The sequence below is a fragment of the Saimiri boliviensis genome, chromosome 2 (genome assembly GCF_048565385.1).
Source record: "Saimiri boliviensis isolate mSaiBol1 chromosome 2, mSaiBol1.pri, whole genome shotgun sequence".
Taxonomy (NCBI): Eukaryota; Metazoa; Chordata; class Mammalia; order Primates; family Cebidae; genus Saimiri; species Saimiri boliviensis.
Window position 1 is genome coordinate 63,087,467 of NC_133450.1, and position 24,827 is coordinate 63,112,293.

The 24,827-nt window shown below is 41.8% G+C and overlaps 1 protein-coding gene across 3 annotated transcripts in view; it reads right to left on the minus strand.

Moving 5' to 3' along the window:
• GOLGA5 (golgin A5) overlaps window positions 1-8,313 on the minus strand; it is a 39,495-nt gene extending 31,182 nt beyond the window's left edge. Inside the window, exons 1-2 of one of the 3 annotated variants that reach the window (XM_074393453.1) lie at window positions 8,145-8,313; window positions 4,977-5,553 (exon numbers count right to left, since the gene is read on the minus strand). In XM_074393453.1, the coding sequence (XP_074249554.1) occupies window positions 4,977-5,523 (547 nt within the window). In that variant the 5' untranslated portion in view covers window positions 5,524-5,553; window positions 8,145-8,313. Of the gene's footprint in view, window positions 1-4,976; window positions 5,554-8,133 lie in introns of all 3 variants that reach the window. The other 2 variants (XM_010350553.2, XM_003939843.3) reach the window with 2 other exon arrangements.
• Between the last annotated feature and the right edge of the window lie 16,514 nt (window positions 8,314-24,827).

Consider the following 24,827-nt stretch of genomic DNA (forward strand, 5'->3'; position numbering starts at 1 on the left):
CTCCAAGAGAAATGAAAACATTTGCCACAAAAACCCAAGTATAAAAATGTGTATAGCAGTTTTATTCACAATAACCCAAAACTGGAAACAAACTCAATGTCCATAAAAGAGAATGGATAAACTGTGGTACAGCCATATAATACTATATAACAATAAAACAGAATTAAAAAAAAAAGAACAGTAACATGGATGAATCTAACAGTTCAGTAAAAGAAGCAATATCAGAAAGTATACATACTATATAATTCAATTTATATGAAGTTTTAGAACAAGCAAAACTAAGGAGAGAAAAATCAGAGCAATGAGTGCTTCCAGAGATGGGGTTGGGAGATTAACTGAAAAGGAACATGAGGAACTTTCCGGGGCAAAGGAAATCTATATCATGGTAAAGGTGTGGGTTACACAGGCATAGCCATTTGTCATATAAATAAGATTTTTGTGCATCTTAATATATGTACATTTTACCTAAAAGAAAAAATAACCACAAAAAGCGAATAATCAAGTGGGGTAGGGAATGGGTGGGTACCTAACCCATGATTTTAAAATGGGACTGTTGGCCAGGCACAGTGGCTCACGTCTGTAATCCCAACACTCTGGGAGGCCAAGGCAGGTGGATCACGAAGTCAGGAGTTCGAGACCAGTCTGGCCAACATAATGAAACCCCATCTCTACTAAAAATATGAAAAATTAGCCAGGTGCAGTGGTGTGCACCTGTAATCCCAGCTACTAGGGAGGCCGAGGCAGGAGAATCGTGTGATCCCGGGAGACAGAGGTTATAGTGAGCCAAGATTGTGCCATTGCACTCCAGCCTGGGTGACAGTGTGAGACTCTCATCTCAAAAAAAATAAATAAATGAAAATAAAAATTAATTCAAAAAATCAATTTATTTATATACTGTATTAATATTAAAGAAGAAAAACTATATTATTATCTCCAGTGGTAGAGAAAAAAACACTGCTAAAATTCAACACAATAAAAATTCAAACTAGATATTTATAGAAATTTCCTTAACCTAATAAAAAATATCTATGAAAAGCCTAATGTAAAATCATACTTAACGAAACAAAGACAAAAAAAGAACAAGATACAAATTTGGTTGCTGAGTCCTAGGCAATGAAGAAAAAGACTTTTTAAAAGATAAAAGGGCTAGGATACAAACTATCCTTATACACAGATAACTGGGTTGTTGAAAACCTAAATTTATGTCCAGAAAAACATGAAGATTAAGAGCTATGTATACACAAAAAACAAGAAGTACAACAGCAACACAGCAAAAATTGTTAAGAAATATCACATAATTGTTTCAAAAAATATAAACCACTTAGGAATAAAACATAAAGTATATAAGATCTTTATGGAGAAGAAAATAAAATCTTAATGAAAGACATTATAAAATATGTTGAAATCATACCCCATTAGTGGATAAGAAAATTCAATATAGCAGAAGTGCTGACTGTCACCAAACTCCCTATACAGAAGCAATAAATTCCCAAGAAAAAGACCAAGAGAAATTTTGTGAAACTTGATAAGCAAATCCTAAAATGCATATGGGAATGGAAAGTCCAAGAACAGACAAAGCATTTCTGAAGAAAGACCACAAGGTGAAAGAAGCTGCCCTATCAGTTATCAAGACACATAAAACTACATTAATTAAAACAGGGCGGCACTGGCACAAGGATACACCAATAACCCAATGAAACAGAATTAGATGTCCCGAAACACACTAATGAATACTTGATATATAAGAGAGGTGGTACTGCAAATTGGTAAGGACAAGAGACTCTTTTCAATAAATGATGCTAGAATAGCCAGTTTCCCTATGGCAAAAAAATGGAATGGAATGCCTGTCTCACACTATAGAAGACAATACAAAAAATATCTTCATGACCTCAGTGTAAGGAAAGATTTTCCAAGACACAACAAACACAAGCCATCAGTCATCTACATTAAGAACTTCTATTCATTGAGATACTATAGAGAGAAGGGAGGAAGGAAAAACCAAGGTAAAATTGGAGGAGGAAAAGAAAGAATTTGAATTTAGAATATGCAAACAATGTCTATGAATCAAGAAGAAAAAAGACAAATAATCTAACAGAAAAAAAAATTTATTAAAAAAGACTTGAGTAGATACTTCCCAAAAAATGAAACCTGAATAGTCAAATATCTGAAAAGATCTTCAACCATACTAGTAATAAAGGAAATAAAGAGTATGCCCGGGCGTGGTGGCTCACGCCCGTAATCCAAGCACTTTGGAGGCCAAGGCAGGCGGATCACCTGAGGTAGGGAGTTCAGCACCAGCCTGATCAACGTGGTGAAACCCCGTTTTTTTTTGTTGTTTGTTTGTTTTTTTAAAGTATCAACAACAAACCTGATCAGCAAAAAATAAAAAGTCAAACTGAAAATAAAAAATGTTGGTGAGAATGTGGAGCAAAAGTTCTTATCCACAGCTGGTTAGAATATAAATTGGTACAACCTCTGCAGAAAGCCACTTCAGCATTACTAGTGCTGCTGAACACTGTCAAACCCTACAGCTCAGCAATTATATTTCTACACATTTATAGGCATCTCAGGACATTGGTTCTCAACCTGGGGTGATTTTGCCCTGAAAGGGACATTTGGCAATTTGTGGAGACATTGTTGGTTGTCACAATTAAGGGTGCTACTAGCATCTAAAGGGTTAAGAGGCCAGAGATGCTGCTAAACATCCTACAAAGAACATGAGAGCTTCCCACACTAATGAATTATTTGGCCCAAAACGCCAATAATCTCAAGGTTGAGAGGTCCTACCCAAGAGAAACAATTTGTATAACTCCTGTGTATTATAACCAGTTCTAATTCAACCTGACAACTAGGTTCCCTTTAGGTCCATTCTTTATAAATTCAAGTTGTTTTCTTTGAAAGTACAAAAATAAGCCATGCCTACTCGACTTAAAGACCTCTACTAGCATCACACTGCCTGTGGCAGTCACTTTCAACTCTCGGCTAACAACCACCTACAGAACAACAAAATCAGATGCCCTGGCTCCATCCCCAGAAAATGTGATTCAGACTGAAAGAGAGACTGAAGTGGGTGAGGTAGACATGTAAACAGATAATTTACATGCGGTCTAGTAAATGCAGCAGTTGAAGTATGGTCGGAAAGTTGTGGAAGCATAAAGAGGAGGTAACTAATTGCATAAGGTATTCAGAAAAGATTCAGGGAGCATCTGTATTTTTAGCTGGGTCTTAAAGAATGAACAGGAATTTGCCAGGTAAAAAAAAATAAGTTAGAAACAGCATTCCATGAAGAGAAAACAAACTCTTTAAGGGGTTGGGTGAGCAGAAAACATTGTAAGAAAGTTTTGGAAACATGAGTGTGAACTGGATGACGAAGAAAATGCAGCTAGCAAACACAGCTGGGACCTGTTTGTGAAGGCCCTTGTGTCACACTGTTTATGCAATTAAACCCATTACTCCTACAGATCACTGTTAAAGATTGATCCCTCAACAACTGGCTTTAGAATCACTTGTGTCATTAATTTAAAAATGAATTGAGTGCCTTCCCAGACAAAATACAAAAGTTAGCAAAGCATGGTGGTGCACTCTTATAGTCCCAGTTACTCAGGAGACTGAGGTAGAATAGCCTGAACCCAGGAGGTAGACGTTGCAGTGAGCTGAGATTGTGCCAGGGTACTTCAGCCTGGGTGACAGTAAGACCGTCTCAAAAAAAAAAAAGAAAGAATCCCTGTGGCTAGGGCCATGGTAGCTCATGCCTGTAACCTCAATGCTGTGGGAGAATCATTTGAGCTCAAGACCAGCCAGAGCAATACAATCAGACACTGTCTCTATTAAAAATAAGTTTTAAAAATTAGCTGGGCACAGTGGTGTGCACTTACAGTTCCAGCTACTTGGGAGGCTGAAGCAGGAGGATCACTTGAGCCCAGGTCAAGGCTACCGCGAGCTGTGATAGCTCCACGGCACTCCAGCCTGGGCTATGGAGCGAGATCCTGTCTCAAAACAACAAAGAAACCCTACAAGAACCTACTATCACATTTCTTGCCTTTTCTAATTTTTATTTTCAGAGACGGTCTCATTCTGTCACCCAGGCTGGAGCGTAGTGGTATGATCTTGGCTCACTGCAACCTCAACCTCCTGGCAGCCTCCCAAGTAGCTGAGACTACAGGCATGCACCACTGCGCCTGGCTAATTTTTGTATTTTTTGTAGAGATGGGGTTTTACTATGTTGTCCAGGCTGGTCTCAAACTCCTGGGCACAAGTGTTCTGCCTGCCTTGGGGTACCAAAGTGCTGGGATTAGAGGTGTGAGCCACCATGCCCAGCCTATTGCTATTTTAAAACACTTAGTAGGTACTTGAATTAGCCACATTTACCATGTTAATCTCATTTCACAGATGAGAAGGTGTACCTGTAGAGGTAATCTCATAGGGAATTAAACAACTGAAAACAAGAATTCTAAGCTCTTGCTTCACTACTAGGTCAATGCCTTCCACTCTTCAACTAGGATCAGAGTTCAGTCTCTCAGCTTTATTTGTGGAGGATGTAGGGGGAAAAACACACACAAAAAAACGCAACCCAGAAAATATGCAAAGTACAGTCTGCTGACATTTTTATAATCCTAGTAACAAAAAGATATCAACTGGGATTGTCCCCAATCCAAACTTAAATGCTTTCTTTCAGATTACAAAATTTTATTTTTTTAATCTTAAAATGTCTTAGAGAATCAAATTTGAAATACTTTGTTAGATGTGGAGTGGGTAAAGTTACCCTGCAGACAACATTCAAAAGTCCCTGCTACAACTGTCTACTGACTAACAGTACTCAATGATGTCTCCCTTGTTGACCCCACACATTTGCAGACTGTCTGCCCTTATACCAATGGGGACAGATCCCATAACAGTGGATGAGAAACACCATCAGATCATATGATGACAAATTCAATTTGCTTAACTCTAAAAGAAATAGAGGACTGATTAACTACCGTGGGTTTGGCTCCCAAAAGAATTTTCTTCAGTGGTTTTGATGGTAGTTACACTGGGGTTCACAGAACCGACACTTGATGTCCGAGAACTCTGTAAGACAGGTGTCTTGCCTTTTTCCTTTTTGATTTCCACCCTCCCAGTAGGCTCCTTCTGTGAACTATTAAGAAAATCAAACAACAGCTCATCATCAGGTTCTGACTTTTTTCTTCGCACAAACTGGGATGAAGGCCTAGGAAGAGATGCATTTTCAACAGGATGAGAGGCCTCCACTGGTGTCCGAGATCCGACTTTCACATTTGCAGTACCAGCTAAGATGGTGGCTTTTTGATTTCGAATGTTATCAGCTGCTGATGAAATGTAGGTAGCTTTAGGTCCAGTCTCATATGTCAAATCTGTATTTTGCTGGTGAAGTTCAGTATAGTCAGTAGTTTTGCTATGTATGATGTTGCTGGTATTGTCTTTCCTACTGAGAGCTGTTGCGGCTCCTTGATCGACTCGATTTAAAAGATCTTCCGCCTTCCCAGCAAGATCAACAAACCAAGACATGATGGCAGCAGAATAATCTTATTGACAAACCTGTAAAAAGGACATAAAATGATCAGTGTGGCATAATAGCAGAGTATAGTAAATGGTTAAGACCAGACTCTGGAGTCAGGTAGTCCTGGGTTGAAATCCTAACCCTTCTAATACTACCTAAGTAACCTTCAGCAAACTACTTAAATGAGGCTGAGAAATCTCATCTAGAAAATGGGTGGGGGGGGAAGTGTACTTACCTTACAGGATGGTTTTATGATGAAATAATACATAAAAAACACTTTGCAAAATGCTTGGCACATAATAAGCACTCATTTTAGTGGCTGCTATTACCATTGTTACAACTAGCCCTTCTGTTTTTATTATTACTATTTCATGAAGGGCAAATCTTAATGTAACAAAAGCATCTGTTATGGGCTGAACTGCATCCCTCCAAATTCCTTTATTTAAGTCCTAACCTCCAGACCTCAAAATGTGACTGTTTTTAAAGATGGGATCTCCAAAGGAATAACTGAAATGAGTCATTAGGGTGGGCCCTCATCAAATATAACTGGCATGTCCTTCAAAGAGGAGGAAATTTCGACCTAAACAGGCATACAGAAAAGACACAGGGAGAAGGCAGACATCTACAAGCAAAAGAAGTAGGCCTCAGGAGAAACCAACTCTGCCAATACCTTGATCTTGGACTTCAAGCCTTCAGAACTGAGGGAAAATAAATTTCTGTCGGCCCAGCCAGTCAGTCTGTGGTACTTGGTTAAAGCAAAATTAGTACAGCATCCAAACAGCAAATAACCCATATGGCAAAATTCCAGTACGACCAAATAAAGATAAAATTCACTGAAGTTTGTTTTAAAGTGCTAAAACTTGAAAAAACTTTTCCATTAAATACAAAAGCTATCTTAATGTTAAACTGTGGCACTATTAAATATAATTTAGATGTGCACATAATTTGTCTAAGGCACATGTTCAATAATTCAAACACTCAACACCTACCAAGTACATTAAGCTAAGTTCAGAATAAAAAACAACATTGCATAACCACTCATTCCACACATATATTTGAGTACTTACTGTGTGCCGCAATAAATCAACGTAACGATGAACATAAAGATACAGAAGAGCTCTATAATAAAGTCTACAACCATTTCTAAAATATGCACATTGTTCCTTTTGCCAAAACTCTTTCATGGTTAACTTTCTTGTTCTCGGTCTTCACTCAAATGTCATCTGCATCAGAGTTCTCCTTTCCACCTAAGTTAGGTCAATCATTATCTGTACATACCCTATTCTTTTGCCTCACAGCCCTTCATATTTTATAATTACGTATTTTATTTAACATGTCTCTTGTTCTTGGGGCAAGGGGCGCAGTGGCTAGAGAGAGACTATGTCTATTTTGCTCACCAGTGAATTCCCAGAGTCTAGCACAGAGTAAGCACTCATAAATACTGCTGAATGGAATTTTTATATGACAGAGGCTGTGCACAGGTACCCATGTATCTTTTATCGTATGTAATTTTCACAGCCACATTATGTGGTAAACAGCAACATCCTTCTTTCAAAGCAAATGTGGAAAGGGTTTAGAAAGATCACAGAGTTTAGACAGCAGCTCAGATACTCATACTCAAGTCTAAGTCAGCCTAGAACCAAACCCACGTTTTAACTCTTGCCTCCCTATACCATGCCGCTCAAAATCTTAAAAAACCTCAAGAAACTCATTCTTTACACATTTGACTATTACATGCCTATGTATTTCGGAGTTTATAAAAAGTCAAATGAAAATGGAGATGAAATCTCTGTAACATAGAGAACACCATGCAGGCCAGGCACTGTGGCTCATGCCTGTAATCCCAACACACTGGGAGGCCAAGTGGGGAGGACCACTTGAGGCCAGGAGTTTGAGACTAGCCTGGGCAACGTAGCAAGACCCTGCCTCTACAAAAATAGTAATAAAAAAATCAACACACACTCATTAATTCTTTATATCTTGTCTCCCATTTTAAAATTAATTGGGCTTTAAAACATAGCATGCAATTGCTGTTTATGTTGCAATGAATGTTGATTACCTAATTAAATAAATACTTAGATGGGCCCTGGGCACGTGCCCCACTGACAAAAACATCTCACAGGCACAAAAGACTTCAAAGGCACAAAGCTGTCAATTCCCCCGGCACTGCCCACTGCCCAGGGGCAGAGAGGGTGCGTGGGATGGGGATGGGTGTGCGGAGGGCGGTGGCAAGGCCTGCCTCAAAGGCCAGGCGTCAGCACAGAAGGAAGGAGACTGGAGGTCAGTCGGTCGGGCTTAGTCGGTAGAGCCCTGGGGTCTGTCAGTCTGTGGATCTCAGTTGAGACAGTAGAGACCCCCACTACGCTCCCCACCCATCTCGTTCCGTGCAAGAAGCCCGGCGAGGCCAGGCAGGCGTCGGGTGGAAGGAAGACAAAGGAGGGCAGTAAACAACGTCGGCTGAAGCCCAAGGGGTCTCTCCAGCTACCCTCCGCAGCCCCTACCAGGGCGATGACGAGCGCGACCCGAAAGAAGGCGGACAGACCAGGGTCTCCGCTGAAGGGACGGCAGACCCGCTCCTAGGATCGTTAACACCCCGGTCTCGTCCAGTAGGCCCTCACCTCTGCCTCACCTGAGGACTCCGGAGAAGCTGTACCCACGGCCTAATCGCCGTCCTGGGCCGCGCCCCCTGAGCAGCCGGCCCGGAGGGGGCCCAAACTGAGTAAACCTCCTACCCTACCCGCCCGGGCCCTGCCACCGCTTCCGGGAGACGTGGAAGGGACGCGAGGACCCCAAAACAGAGTGGCTTTCGATCTGCCTGAACGGCAGGGAGCCGAGAACAGCCACCTGCAGGCAACTCAGGCGGTGGCGCCGGCGGCTACGGGGTCCTCGAGCACGGCCACGCCCCTTTCCCGCCCGTAATGAGATCTGGCGCGGCGCTGGGCCTACGTGCGTGTGACGTCACTCACCTTCCGCGGCTCGCACAACATTGAAGTCCACACCCACAAAGGGCGGGGCCTTACTGCGGGCCACGTGGGTGACCGAAGGGGTTGTCCAGCCTGGAAGGAATGCGAGGCCTGAGCTGGACGGGGCGTGAGAGCCCGGTGGACTGGCTAGACTTAATGTTTCTCGCTTTCCTCACCATCTCCCCCTAGTTTTACGGATGAGAATGCCAGAGGCCCACGGCAGAAGGTGGAAATAAGAAAACATGATCCTGATTGCGTTGCACTTACTTCTAGTGGCAGAGACAGATATTGCATAACAGTGAATGGACAAGACAATTTCAAGGCGTTGCAAGAGCTGTAAAGACAAGAAACAGAGAAATGTGACTGGAGGCAGGGGAGGTACTTAAAATCAGGTAGTCAGAGAAGTATCTCAGAGGAGATATTTGAGCTGAGACCCAAAAAGATGGAAAAGGCGGTACTGTGGTTATGTTATGCATACAGTTCATTGACTATCTGAAATAAGTCTAAAATCTGCATTCAATAATTCAAATACTCAGCACCCACTACATGCCCAGGATTGGACTAATTTGGCCCTAATGACAAGCCTACATCACAGTTCCAAGTCTCAGTCTTTGAGTTGAGGAAAGTAAAGCTCAAACAGTTTAATTTGTCTAAGATCATCGGTCCTCATAAGGAGTCCACATTACTCCAAAGCCTGTGCCCCTTAGACTCAAAGTTTTATTGTCTCCAAATTAAATAGTGGGAATAATTACAACTCTTGCTTTTCTTCCTCTCAGGTCAGGTTTAGCTTAGTACAGTGAAGAGAAAAATTTTCAGCAGCACCAGGAGGTAATAATCATAATGGCATCTAACATTTATCAAACCTTTTATTAAGTGTAGAATATGTATTAAGCAGTCCATGTGCCTCACCTCATTTAAATCTCACATCAGTAAGGAAGGCACTATTACTCTGGTAGGTGGTATTGTTGTTCCTATTAAGTTGCTCTTCCAGTTAAGGAGTATACATCATCACTTGTTGCCATGCAACTGCAGCGTGTCCTGTAGGAGTAGCATTCTTTCCAGCCTCAGTGAGGTCAGGCTTGATCCTATGATCTTTTTTTAGCCAATGAAATACAAGCAGAAGTGTCTCTCATCACATCTGAGCAGAAGCTTTAAGAGCTATTATGTATTTCAACAAGAGAAATTTTTGCTTTCATGAGAATGAGGTGGAGCTGCTTTTTCAGCCTTGGTCCTGGAAGAAAAGGAATGTGAAACAGCCCACATTTGAGATGACATGAGTGAAATACAAACTTTTGTGGTTATAAGCCACTGAGAATTAGGATTGTTTCTTACACAGCCCTACCTAATGAAATCAGACTAATATTAATATACTATCCCATTTTACAGATGAAGACACTGAGATTCAGTGAGGTTTAGTTACTTGCCCATGGTCACATAGAAGCAAAAATAGAACAACTGGGATTCAGACTTAGGTCTGTGGGAATCCAGAAACAATGTTTTAACTATTGAAGGGGGATGAGAATGAAAGAAGTTGAGGAGTAACCAGTCTTCCACTGTATTGGACTAAACCTGACCTGAGAGGAAGAAAAGCAGGAGCTGTAATTACTCCCAATATTTAATTTAGAGACAATAAAACTGAGTCTAAGGGGCACAGGCTTTGGAGTAATGTGGACTCCTTATTAGGACTGATGATTTTAGACAAATTACTTAACCTGATTTTTTGTATTTTTGTTTTGTTTTTTTGAAACAGTCTTGCTCTGTCACCTATCCTGGAGTCAGTGGTGCAATCTTGACTCACTGCAACCTCTGCCTTCCGGGTTCAAGTGTTTCTCCTGCCTTAGCCTCCCAAGTAGCTGGAACTACAAGCGCCCACCACCGCACCCAGCTAATTTTTTTGTATTTTTAGTAGAGATGGGGTTTCACCATGTTGGCCAGGCGGATCTTGAACTCCTGACCTCAAGTGATCTGCCTGCCACAGTCTCCCAAAGTGCTGAGATTACAGGCTGTGCCCAGCCCTTAACCTGTTCAAGCCTTACTTTCCTCAACTTGAAGATGAAGACTAAGGACCATGTTGTAGGCTTGTTATTAGGGCCAAATTAGTCTGATCCTGTGCACACAGTGGGTCATAAGTATTTGAATTATTGAATTTGGACTTTAGACTTATTTCAAATATTCCACAAAATGGCAATGGGCAGGTCCCCAAAAATTGTTTCAAGAATTCCCAGATATACCCCCTAAGAAGGTCAGCATATAGATGCCTGCCATGCCTGTATTACTGGGGCCAGAGTAAATTAACCACAGAAACAGCACAACAGAGAGAGGCAACAACCTTGCCCAGTGGGACAGAAAATTTTCTCTTTTCTTCCCACCTCCTCCCTACCCTGATGCCACCAAAGGAGCTAACACATAGAAAAGGAAGGGGGAGAAGGAATCCTCTAGTGCTCTAGTGCAACCAAGCTAGAGATCAGGGAGAAGAACTTTGAATAGAGCTTAAGGATGAAGTTTTAAACAAATGAGGCTACAATGTGACTTCTGGAATGGCAGAGTCAGGAGTTCAACAGATTCTCTCCCCCGCCCCCCAAAAATGATGAAATTACGGCCAGGCGCAGTGGCTCGCATCTGTAATCCCAGCACTTTGGGAGGCCGAGGCGGGTGGATCACAAGGTCAAGAAATCGAGACCATCCTGGTCAACATGGTGAAACCCCGTCTCTACTAAAAATACAAAAATTAGCTAGGCGTGGTGGCACGTTCCTGTAATCCCAGCTACTCGGGAGGCTGAGGCAGGAGAATTGCCTGAACCCAGGAGGCGGAGGTTTCGGTGAGCTGAGATTGCACCATTGCACTCCAGCCTGGGCAACAAGAGTGAAACTCCGTCTCAAAAAAAAAAAAAAAAAGATGAAATTAGAGAAAATTGTGAAAAACAACCATTGCAAATTCATGGAAATCTACCATAGATATAACACAAATTAAAAAGAATTTTTTTCAAGAAAACCATTAAACCTTGGGTAACAACAGTGAGAGTCTGTGACGTGTTAGCATGGGGAAATTCCCAATCCCTCTCTTCCAGTTCCACAGGAATAGTTCTCTCAGGGCTGAGTGTACGTGAAAACCAGTGGCTTTGCTGCCAGAGGAGGCTGACTTTGTAAGGAGTGGTGCCAGAAAAACCCCATGGCCAAGGAGAAAGATTGATTGGGAATGCCAACATCACAATTGCCTGGGCTGCAAGATTGGATGAGCAAACAACTGATTAGAAAGCCAGGCCGGGCGCGGTGGCTCAAGCCTGTAATCCCAGCACTTTGGGAGGCTGAGGCGGGTGGATCACGAGGTCGAGAGATCGAGACCATCATGGTCAACATGGTGAAACCCCGTCTCTACTAAAAATACAAAAAAACTAGTTGGGCGTGGTGGCACGTGCCTGTAACCCAGCTACTCAGGAGGCTGAGGCAGGAGAATTGCCTGAACCCAGGAGGCGGAGGTTGCGGTGAGCCGAGATCGCGCCATTGCACTCCAGCCTGGGTAACAAGAGCGAAACGCTGTCTCAAAAAAAAAGAAAAGAAAAGAAAAGAAAAAGAAAGCCTGCTAGAGCCGGGCGCGGTGGCTCACGCCTGTAATCCTAGCACTTTGGGAGGCTGAGGTGGATGGATCACCTGAGGTCAAGAGTTCAAGACCAGCCTGCCCATCATGGTGAAACTCCCATCTTAAAAAAGAAAGAAAGAAAGAAAGAAAGCCTGCTAGAAATTTAGCAGTGAGATCCAGGGAATCAGATAGGGCCTTGTGATGCACTTTTGGTCTGGTAGACTGTGTCAGTTCAGGAGTCTGGCAAAAGCCCAGGCATCTACTCAACCCTGGCACCTTGCACAGAGGCAGAGGAGACACAGGAAAACAAAAGCCAGGGAAGCCTTGCAGAGATGCAGAGGAGACACAAGAAAACTCAGGAAAACAAAAGCCAGAGCAGTCTTGTAAATTGCCTGAATTTTGAATGTTCTTCAACCCATTTAGATGACACAGGTCCATCAAGAAAGGGTAGAAGTCTTACTGACTTGAAGTGTCTAATTACCACCTTTGATCAATCATTGATTAAATGCTAAGCATCATTGACCTTGGTGAAAACCTTAGAAAACCAGCCTTAGAAATAAAAATAAAAGAGGAAAAAAAAAACTGAGCAGAAACATCAACGTCAACACACTATGGGAGAGAACCTGCAGAATTAGTCCAGGCAAGTCACAAAATGAATGTATAAACTAAGAAAAACAACAAAAACACCTTCTGAGGGGCACATCAAAACACAAGCGTTGCTACATTATCTAAATTGTCCAGTTTTCAATAAAAAAAAAAGCAGACATGCAAATGAACAGAAAAAAGTGACCATACACATAGGTGAAAATCAATATACATGTTGTGAAATGTTAGACTTAGCATATAAGGGCTTCAAGGAACTTACTCAAACATGAGATCAAGTTCACACAAGCACATCTACTCTATTAAAAAAAAAAAAAAAAAAAAAAGAAAGAAAAAAATGTTCAAAGAACTAAGTGAAAATATGACAGCCGCCGGGCGCGGTGGCTCAAGCCTGTAATCCCGGCACTTTGGGAGGCCGAGGCAGGTGGATCACGAGGTCGAGAGATCGAGACCATCCTGGTCAACATGGTGAAACCCCGTCTCTACTAAAAATACAAAAAATTAGCTGGGCATGGTGGCTCGTGCCTGTAATCCCAGCTACTCAGGAGGCTGAGGCAGGAGAATTGCCTGAATCCAGGAGGCGGAGGTTGCGGTGAGCCGAGATTGCGCCATTGCACTCCAGCCTGGGTAACAAGAGCGAAACTCTGTCTCAAAAAAAAACAAAAACAAAAACAAAAACAAAAACAAAAAACAAAAAACAAACAAAAAAAAGAAAATATGACAGCCAGTTGTGTTAGCTCACACCTGTAATCCCAGAACTTTGGGAAGCTGAGGCAGGAAGATTGCTTGAGCTCAGGAGTTTGAGAACAGCCTAGGAAACACAGTGAGACCCAGGCTCTAACAAACCCAAAATAAAAACCAAAAAAAAATTACAATGGTTCTTCATAAAATAGGGAATATCTGTAAAGAGATAGGGATTATTTTAAAAATCAATGGAATTCTAAAGTTGAAAAGTACAGTAAGTAAAAAATAAAAATTTTGCTAGAGGGCGGGGCGTGGTGGCTCAAGCCTGTAATCCCAGTACTTTGGGAGGCCGAGGCGGGTGGATCACAAGGTCAAGAGATTGAGACCATCCTGGTCAACATGGTGAAACCGCGTCTCTACTAAAAATACAAAAAAATTAGCTGGGCATGGTGGCGCATGCCTGTAATCCCAGCTACTCAGGAGGCTGAGGCAGGAGAATTGCCTGAACCCAGGAGGCGGAGGTTGCGGTGAGCCGAGATCATGCCGTTGCACTCCAGCCTGGGTAACAACAGCGAAAACTCCATCTCAAAAAAAAAAAAAAAAAAAAAAAAAAAAAAAAAAAAACATTTTTGCTAGAGGAGCTCAATGCAAATTTGAGTGGGCAGAAGAAAGACTCAGAAAACTTGAAGATAGATCAACAGAATGCATCCAATGAATATAAAGAAAAAAGAATAAAAAAATGTGGTGATTCTCAGAGATCTATATGACATCATCAAATATACCAACATGTATGTAATGGGAATTTCAGAAGGAGAGAAGAATAAGGAGGAGGGGGGATATTTGAAGAAAAAAATGGCCAAAACTTTCCAAGTTTGATGGAAACATTAATCTGTACATCTAGGAAGCTCAGTTATCTTAAAACAGGACCAGCACAAAAACATTCAACCTGGCACATAACAGTCAAGCTGTTAAAAGACAGAGAAAATCGTAAAAGCTGTAAGAAAAAAATGACTCATCAAAAATAGGGGAACAAGAATAACAGCTGACTTCATATCAGAAACAATGAAGGAAGAAGGCAGTGGGATAACATATGTAAAATGCTAAAGGGGGGAAAAAATAACTGTCAACCAAGAATTATATTTCCAGCAAAACTATTCTTCAAAAATGAAGGCTAGATAGAGACATTCCCATGTATACAGAGACTGAGAGAAGTTGTAGCTAGTCCTATAAGACTTGCCCTATAAGAAACAATAAAGAAAATTATTCAAACTGAAAGGAAATGACACCAGGTGGTAACTCAAATCTGCATAAATAAATTAAACAGAGCAGAGTGTTAAATGCTGAGACAAGTCTGCTCTAATTACTATGGAGGCAGGCAAGATGTCTTCAAAGAAACTATAGCTTAGAGAAAAAAATGGGAACTGCTATAAATACCTTTGAGAATTATTGGAAGAAATTAAACCATTTCCTGTTACTGCCTCCAGTGAGTTGAAACTACCTGATAAGCTGGTTAAACTAATATCTCAGAGTGTTCTCCTCCTCCAGCAGTGGAAACATAAGCCCCTTTTTGTAGTGACTCCCCTTCTGAGTCTCCCACTTAACTGGTATCACAACTATTATACTCTTTCTTTCAAACTATTCTTCTTTATAACATTTATACAATTGTAATTATATGAAGGAGGGCAGGGACAGTGTCTGTCTTGCCTATGGCTGTTTCAGCAGAACCCAGGAAAGGACATGGCACAAGAAGATACTCCTACATATTGAATAATGAATAATAATGTTCAGTAAATGGAAATAGCATGGAAAAGAGGCAGAAGTCAGATGAACTGGTTCTTATTTGGCTGTTAATTACCCTCAAGTAACTTAATTTTTCTGACCTTCGATTTTATTATCAGGAAAAAAGACTGTACTCAACTTGAATATATCTAGCCTAGAAAGTAGGAAAACCTTGATTCTAATGATTCTCTAGTTTCTAGCTATGTGAACTTGAACAAACCGCTTCTCTTCCCAGGCATCATTTATTAAATGAAGACATTGAATTAGGAATCATAAGTCTGCAGCCTCAATTCATGGCTTTGGTTTGTTTTGTTTTGTTTTGGTCACAGCACAATGTTTCATATCACTCTGTTTCTCAGGCTGTAGTGCACTGGTACAATCTTGGCTCACTACAGCCTCAACCTCCTAAGCTCAAGCGATCCTCCTACCTTAACCCCCCAAGTAGCTGGGACTATAGGCACATGCTACCATGCCTGGCTAATTTTATAGTTTTTTGTAGAGATGAGTTTCACCATATTAACCAGGCTGGTCTTGAACTCCTGAGCTCAAGCAATCCACTCATCTTGTCCTCCCAAAATGCTGAGACTACGGTTGTGTGCCACAGTGCCTGGCCAAAATCAAGAATTTCTGTTCATGAAAATTTTAAAAATGAAAGGAAAGCCACAGATTTGGAGAAGGCATTTATAGTACATATATCTGACAAAGGACTTATATCTAGAATGTAATGCATGCCTACAAATAAAAAAAAATTTTTTAAATCCACCTAATAAGAATGAAGTAATAAGTAAACAATTCACAAGAGAAAATATCCAGATGACCAAAAGCACATGAAAAGATGTTCAACATTATTAGTCATCAAAGAAATGTGAATTAAAATTATAATGAGATACATTTGCATACCCACCAGTGTCGTGGACCGTCCGGACGGGTAGGCACGTCTGCCCGGGGGTCTCTCGACCTGCAAGAGGGTCCCAATACGTGGAAGAGGGAGTGCGCCTGAGAAAATAATAAAGACAGAGAGAGAGAAAGCGAGGCGTCTGGAGGGCTGATAGGCTGTGCCTAAACAGCAAATTTTATTTTTCAAAGGCCAGGAATAAATACACTTTCTTGGCTCTGGTTTACGTCATAGTAAGAGGAATGTATATATATGCCTCACATGGCCTATACAATAGAGAAGTCAAATACACAATGGTTGCAAGGCGAAATGTAAATGTATACCTTACATGGCCTATACAATTGAAAAGTCAGATACACAATCAGTGGTTGTAAAAAGTAACAATTTCCTGTGATCACAAAGCTTGTTTACATCCAGACATTATTCCTCCTGGCTGCAGGTATCTCTGGTTTGATCTTGTTTTAGAACTGAGATGTGAAAATGTTTTCTGGTTTTGCTTATCAGAATATCTTTTAACCGGATTCTCCTTTGTCTACTCCTAACTCAACTCAATTTCCCCATTCAGGAATCTCTGAGTCAGGAATCAAAGCCATCCCTTATGGTGGTATTTGCTTTGCAAATATCGACAGTTGAACCATTATCTAGGGTACAAGGCAGTCTGGTAAGTAAGGTTTAAGGATTATTCTTAAAGTCATAAAAAGGTTAAAAGCAGGAACTGGTTGCCGGTAGGGGGTCACTCGGTCTAGCAGCAACGCATAGTTTTAGGCCCAAACGATATTGTGGTTGATATTAGAAACTGATCATTCATCTTTCAGTTCCTATATTTCCGGATAGCTCGACTGCCTCCAGTAGGAAACTGTGTTTGGGATCAAACTCACCGTATAGTGAGACTCACGCCTTTTAGGGGTCTCACACGGGAATGTTCCCCACACACCAGAATGACTAAAACATAAAAAGATGAAAAATCCCAGGATGAAGGCATAGGGCCACTGGAACAGGCATACATCTCTGAGAGGAGTGTAAGTAATAGGACCACTTTGGAAACTATTGGCTATATCTGCTAAAGTTAAACAGAGGCCTGCTGTATGACCTAGCATAGATTTACCCCATGAGTCAGTAGTTCTTCTCAGGAGAAATGAATGCAAGTATCCACCCAAAGACATTTATTTACAGGGATGTTCAAAGCAGCTTTATTCATAATGGCACAAACTGGAAACAAACCAAATGGTAATAAATTGGTGAATGGATTACAAAATTGTGTTATAGGTGTACAACACTATACTTCATACTAATGCAAAACAAGAAACCACAACACCATAGATGAAATTCATAGGCATAATTTTGACTTAAATGAAGCCAGTCTAAAAAGACTGTAATTCTATTTCTATGCAAGTCAACAACAGGCAAAGTTAATCTATGATTATAAAAGTTGTCATAAGGCCAGGCATGGTGGCCCATACCTGTAATCCCAACACTTTGGGAAGTAGAGGCAGGAGGATCACTTGAGCTCAGGAGTTCAAGACCAGCCTGGGCAATGTAGGAAGACCCCATCTCTACCAAAAAACAAAACAAAACAAAACAAAAAAAATTAAATTAACCAAGCATGCTGCTGTGTGCCTGTAGTCCCAGCTACTCAGGAGGTTGAAGTAGGAGAATTGCTTGAGCCCAGGAGTTTGAGGTTACAGTGAGCTGTGATTGTGACACTACATTCCAGCCTGGGTGATGGAGTGAAATCCTGTCTCAAAAAAAATTAAGAAAAGAAAAGAAGAAGTTATAGTATCAGTTGTCTTTTGTGGGGGCAGATATTGGTTAGGAGTGGTCAAGATGGAAGTGCTCATAGTGTTCTACATCTTAACATTGGCTTTGATTGTAAGTGTAGATACATGTGAAAAATCCATCGAACTCTACACTTAATAGTCGTTTACATGTATCATGTTATACTTAAAACAAAATTTTTTTTTTTTTGAGACGGAAGTTCACTCTTGTTACCCAGGCTGGAGTGCAATGGCACAATCTCGGCTCACCGCAACCTCCACCTCCTGGGTTCAGGTAATTCTCCTGCCTCAGCCTCCTGAGTAGCTGGGATTACAGGCATGCACTACCATGCCTAGCTGATTTTTTGTATTTTTAGTAGAGACGCAATTTCACCATGTTGACCAGGATGGTCTCGATCTCTTGACCTTGTGATCCACCCGCCTCGGCCTCCCAAAGTGCTGGGATCACAGGCTTGAGCCACCACACTCGGCTACTTCAAACAATTTTTTTAAAAATACGTATAAGAAGGCAGTTCCACTTTTAGGAAATTATCTTACAGATATGCTTACACTTATGCAAAATGACATATACAAATTTATTAATTACAGTGTTGCTTATAACAGCAAATAACAAGTTAAATGTTCATTGATTTAAAACTCTTGATACATTCATCCAATGGAATATTATGTGGCTGTTTTTAAAAAGAAACAGAATCTCTCATGCAGGGACCTGAGAAAAGCATATATTCTTAAGAATGTATGTTAAATTAGAAAAAAAAAAAAAAAAAAAAAAGGAAAATGATGGCGTATATGGTGTGATTTTGTAATTGTGCAATGGCTTCTTTTTGCCCACTGCACAGATTTGCTGAGACAGCAGTGTTGCAGTAGAGCAAGAGTTTAATTAACACAAGGCTAGCCAAGTGGGAGATGGGAGTTTATTATTCAAAATCAGTGTCCCTGAAAATTTGGAGGCAAGGGTTTCTTAAGGATAGCTTGGTGAGCTGGGGGCTAGGAAATGAAGGATGTTGATTAGTTGGGTTGGGGATGAAATCAGAGAGGGTCAAAGCTATCTTCTTGTGCTGAGTTATTTTCTGGATGAGATCACAAGACCAGTTGAGTTTCTTGGTATGGGATACAGGTCCAGGTGGCACTGAGAGGAGTTAGCTAGCTTGCCTTAAGTAGACAGCAAGGGAAGGGTCCCCAGAGAGCCCCCAACCCGCAGGTCATTGCCTCATCCCTACATAACATAAAAAGCAGCCTGGGGGAAAAAAATCAAACTGTAAGCACCAGTAAGGGAACTAGCACAAGGGTTGTCCCTGGAGACATGCCCGCCGCTGCACAGACAGGAGAACCTCCAGCCCATTCAGATACAAACTTGTGCAAACCTCTAGCTCACTCAGAAGGGAATAAGGACTGACATAGAAATGCCTTTGTCCTTTTTATAATCAGTGGGCTCCTAGGAAAAAGTTTCTTCTCCTTTTTTTGGGCATGAACACAGTGGGCTCCCGTGGGTTCCGATGGGCACATTCCTTTCATTTTTGGATTGTGAGCCTGGCCTCTATGAATCATCACTTCAGCCCCTGATTGGTCCCAGGCCAAGGTCCTAGGGCCAAGCTGAATCCGTTTCTCCAACACAGCCCACAGACTAAGCACATTCTTTCCCTTCCCAGTCTGTAAAAACCCTGGACCCCAGCCTCACAGTGGGCAATTCATTCAGACCTCCCTCTCTGCTGCTGGAGAGCTTTCCTCTTTTGCTTAATAAACTTTCACTCCCACCTACCCCTGTGTCGTTGCTCCTTAATCACCCTGGATGTGAGATAAAGCAGTCTGGTCATACCTCACAAGAGAGATTGCTACACTGTGGTGCTTTGGCAAGACTGCAACATCACCAGCTGGTCCATCAGAATACAGGGTCTGAAAAATACTATCAACATCAATCTTAGGTTTTAACAATAGTGGTGTTGTTTATATGAGCAAATGGGGAGGTTTTATGAATCTCGTGACTTCCAGAACAATGGCTAGTTATAGTTTAATTACACTTACATTTTAGCAGATGTAGACCCCCTCCCATAATACTAATCTTCTGGCCTTCTGTTAGTTTTTGTTGTTTTGGGGTTTTTCTTTTGCTTTTTAAAAAAATTATTGTTGTTTTATTTTGCTTTTTTGAGACAGGGTCTCTCTCTGTTGCTCAGGTGAGTGCAGTGGTGGGATCTCGGCTCACTGCAACCTCTGCCTCCTGGGTTTAAGCGATTCTCCTGCATCAGCCTCCTGAGTACCTGGGACTACAGGTGCCTGCTGCCACACCTAGCTAATTATTGTATTTTTAGTAGAGATGGGTTCTCGCCATGTTGTCCAGGGTGGTCTCGAACTCTTGCCTCAAGTGATATGTTCACTTTGGCCTCCCAAAGTGCTGGGATTATAGGTGTGAGCCACTGCACTTGGCCAGCCTTTTGTTATTTTTTAAAAGGTGGTTTTAATCCTCAGACGCAGAGGGAGTAGTTTACGGAAGGGATACTATCATCCTTGCTTTAAGGTTAAACTATAAACTAAATTTCTCGCAGAGTCAGCTTGGCCTATGCTCAAGAATGAACAAGGATGGCTTGGAAATTAGAAGCAAGATGGAATCAGCTATGTCAGATTTCTCTTACTGTCATAATTCTGCAAAGGTGGTTTCACTACTATTTGTGTAAACATTCTTGTTATCGGTAGAGTCTGTGTCTTGAAGGACACCTTGTTTGCATCCAGAGAGGAGAACTTGGCTGGATAACAGGGGTGAGAGGAGGGTTTTTTAATGTATCGTTTTTTGTATGTACCCTTTGAACCCTGTACCATGAGAATCTTCTTTTTGAAAGTAAATAACATTCAAAATTAATTTAAACTTTGAATATCCCAGGAGATAGAATGCACTCTCTATATCCTCACAGCCCTGACTCTCTGAATCCCTATATCCCACATTTAAAGTATCTGTCCAATGCTGGGCGCGGTGGCTCAAGCCTGTAATCCCAGCACTTTGGGAGGCCGAGGCGGGTGGATCACGAGGTCAAGAGATCGAGACCATCCTGGTAAACACGGTGAAACCCCATCTCTACTAAAAATACAAAAAATTAGCTGGGCATGGTGACGCGTGCCTGTAATCCCAGCTACTCAGGAGGCTGAGGCAGGAGAATTGCCTGAACCCAGGAGGCGGAGGTTGCGGTGAGCCGAGATAGTGCCATTGCACTCCAGCCTGGGTAACAAGAGCGAAACTTCGTCTCAAATAAATAAATAAATAAATAAAGTATCTGTCCAGCCCCTGCAGCTTCCCCTAGGGACTTTGTGACTCTCACTAGAAGATTCCTGTGTCTTTCGGCTCCTTTGTGCTGTGATTCTACTTTGCACAGATCTCGAGAATGAAATTGTGAGCCTTTTCGTGCATTTTTATCTTTCAGCAGCAGAGGGCACTTAGTACTTAAAAATATGTACCTTATGTTTGTATGTATGTTGTATATCTAGATTGACAAGTAACTTGAGTATTACTGTGTCCTTTCTTTTACAGAGCACAGAGTGTGGTATTTTCATGACTTGACCTTGGATGACCCAAGGGGATTTCATTTTCCCACCCCTTTTTGGAAGTTCCCCAGGTGTGACAGGCCAGTTCTGGTGTTTTCCATGTTTTCTGGACTGCTAAACTGCTCCCAGGGATGAATCCCTCGACTCCTGAGTCCCTGATGAACCTCTTAGACGCCCCCCTCTCCGTATCCTCAGCCATCCATGCCTTGTCAAGAGCCCTCCAACCCCACATGACCCCATGTTGGTAGTGGGGCTAGATGGAGAAAGGGCTTTATGTTGTCCTGGAAACAGCACAAACCTGGGAGTAAACAAACTATGTTGTGCCTTGCTATGGTGTCATGGACAACTCTCTCAGGGCTTCAGTTGGTGATTTATAAGGTGTATGTGAGTGACTGCTTCTTATGCCAGAAAATTCTTTCTTTCTTTCTTTCTTTCTTTCTTTTTTTTTTGAAATGGAATCTCACTCTGTCGCCCAGGCTGGAGTGCAGTGGCATGATCTCAGCTCACTTCAACCTCCATCTCCTGGGTCCAAGCGATTTTCCTGCCTCAGCCTCCCAAGTAGCTGGGACTACAGGGAACCACCACCACACCTGGCTAATTTTTGTATTTTTAGTAGACGGGTTTCACCATGTTGACCAGGCTGGTCTTGAACTCCCAACATCAGGTGATCCATCCCCCTCAGCCTCCCAAAGTGCTGGGATTACATGCGTGAGCCACCACACCCAGCCAAAGTTATTTCGTTAAAGTGCTAAATTGAACTAAATTTGGCCTGAAGATGCCTCTATACTTGAATTCTTACATGAGGAACTGAAACCTAACTTGACACATAAACTAATTGAAAGCCTGATTTAGGAGTATACTTTTGTAACCAAAGTCTCAGCCAATCATAGTAGCAGAGCTTCAGTCAGTCACAGGTGCACAACTGATCAGACCATGTCCAAAGAAGGCCTCTCTCTCCAGCTCCATCTTAAACTGCTCTCCTCCTTACCCACATGCACCAGCCATCCAGCCCTCAGGAACATTGGCCTTGCTGTTCTCGCTGCCTGCAAATTTACTCTCTGCACCCCCTCACCTGCTTTTCCCTTCTCCCCCACTGCTTATGGGTGATCCTTTCCCATCCTGAGGTCTGTAAAGCTCTCCCACTCTCGAAGCCTTCCCGGGTCACCTTCAGTAAACCTCCAACCCTGTTGTTCTCTGTACAGCACCTCATTTTCCTTCATAATAGTTATAACAATACAATTTTATTTTGCATCATTATAATTAGCACAATTATAATTATGCAAGCTTGTAATTTGTACTATGTGTATACATTTTAATTGCGTATTTATTTAGTGTCCATTTTCCCTCCATGAGAGCATAGACCGCATCTGTCTTTGTCAGGGTCTGTGTTCCTAGTACCTAGGACAGAGCCCACTGCATGATGGGTGCTTACATTTGTGAATAAATGCAAAGGACCAACCCTGAGGATTAGAGGTGCAAAATCAGTTAGTTAAACAATTAAGGATGGTCCTTGGAGAAACAGCCTGCTTTGCGCAGATAAGCAGGCAGGGTGCAGCACAGAAGTCTTTTGTTCTTTGTGTGATTAGCAAGCTCCCGGGAAAAAGTTTTCTCCCTTTTTCAGGCATATACACAGTGGGCTCCATGGGAACTTGCACAGGGAGGAGGAGGGGCTTACCTAAAACAAACCAACAGTTGTACAAACAAGAGAAGCAGCACTTTTTTTTTTTGATGAAGGTCCAGATATTTTAAGCACTTTACATACATAATCTCATTTAATTTTCACAATAATCTACAAGATATTTACTATTTTAGAAATGTTGATTAATATGTTCAGTGTAGCACAAACAGAAAATGGCAGAAGCAAGGCTGCAATCAAAGGCTGTTAACTCCCAAGCCCATGCTCAGTGGTTACATTACCTAGACAGTCTGCTCTCAAATTGGGTAGAATGTGTATCGCCACTGAAGAAAATGGGAGAGGATGTGTTGGGAAACAAGCTATTATTAAAATAGTTTTCAAACATTTTACTGGAAATGGATGTTTTATATATATATATATATATATATATATATATATATATATAAAATTTATCAGTTTTATGATTAAATACTAAACATTTTACTGTCTCTCAAATTAAATAGATAAGGAATTAAAGCATATAATAACATGCAGCAAATGGAAATTAACTATATTGAGCTGTGTTCCTCAGCCTAACTGCAAATCAGGATCACCTGTAGCATTTATTTTTATTTTTATTTTTTTTGAGACAGAGTTTCGCACGTGTTACCCAGGCTGGAGTGCAATGGCGTGGTCTCGGCTCACCGCAACCTCCGTCTCCTGAGTTTGGGCAATTCTCCTGCCTCAGCCTCCTGAGTAGCTGGGATTACAGGCACGCGCCACCATGCCCAGCTAATTTTTTGTATTTTTAGTAGAGACAGAGTTTCACCATGTTGACCAGGATGGTCTCAATCTCTCGACCTCGTGATCCACCCACCTCGGCCTCCCAAAGTGCTGGGATTACAGGCTTGAGCCACCGCACCCGGCCCACCTGTAGCATTTTTAAAACCTGTGCATATCTGGACTTCACCCCCATATAGTAGATATGTTGAGAGGTATCCACATTTTTTAAAACTACTCAATGAGGTCTGTTCTATAAGCCACTATTCAGTTTATGGCAGTGTTTCTCACCATGGAAGGGTAGAACTAACTGCTGGCATTAGGAATGTGGGAGTGGAGAAGCAGCACTTTGTGCTTGTCTTGAGACATGCTCACAACCACATAGATGATGGGGAGTTGTGCAGACAGCCTTTCAGGTAAGAGTAGTTACTCAAACAGCTACTGAAATGAGAGGATTTTCTTTCTTTATATATATGCATATATTTATTTATTGCACTTTAGGTTCTGGAGTTCGTGTGCAAAACATGCAGGATTGTTGCATAGGTACATACATGGCAATGTGGTTTGCTGCCTCCATCTCCCTGTCACCTATATCTGGCATTTCTCCCCCTATTTTCCCTCCCCAACCTTCCTCCCCCTTGCTGTCCCTCCCCCTATTCCCTGAGAACAGACCCCAGTGTGTGATGCTCCCCGAGGGGTTTCTTGTAAAAGCTTTTGGATTCAACTGTAAAAACAGCAACCCACCTGGGCTCCCCTCTCCATTGTGGAGAGCTCTCTTTTCACTTATTAAACTTTCCCTCTAACCTCACCTATTGTGTCCGTGTTGTGGGAGCGGCCGTGGGAAACAGATCTCTTGGACACTGAATATTGGAGGAAGGAGTTGATTCGGCCGGGAGCCAGGTGGCATAGTTGCCCAATATCCAAGCTCCCCTAACAAAAAAAGAAGGTTTCTTCTTTATGTAGGCTTATACTTTAGATGTTACACGTGGAAGAATCTTAGGTTCATAGCTTAACATATGAAAAGGGTCTCAGTTTACAGTCTTAGGAATTACATATGAAAAGGGTTTCAGTTTACAGTCTTAGGAATTACATATGAAAAGGGCTTCGGTTTAC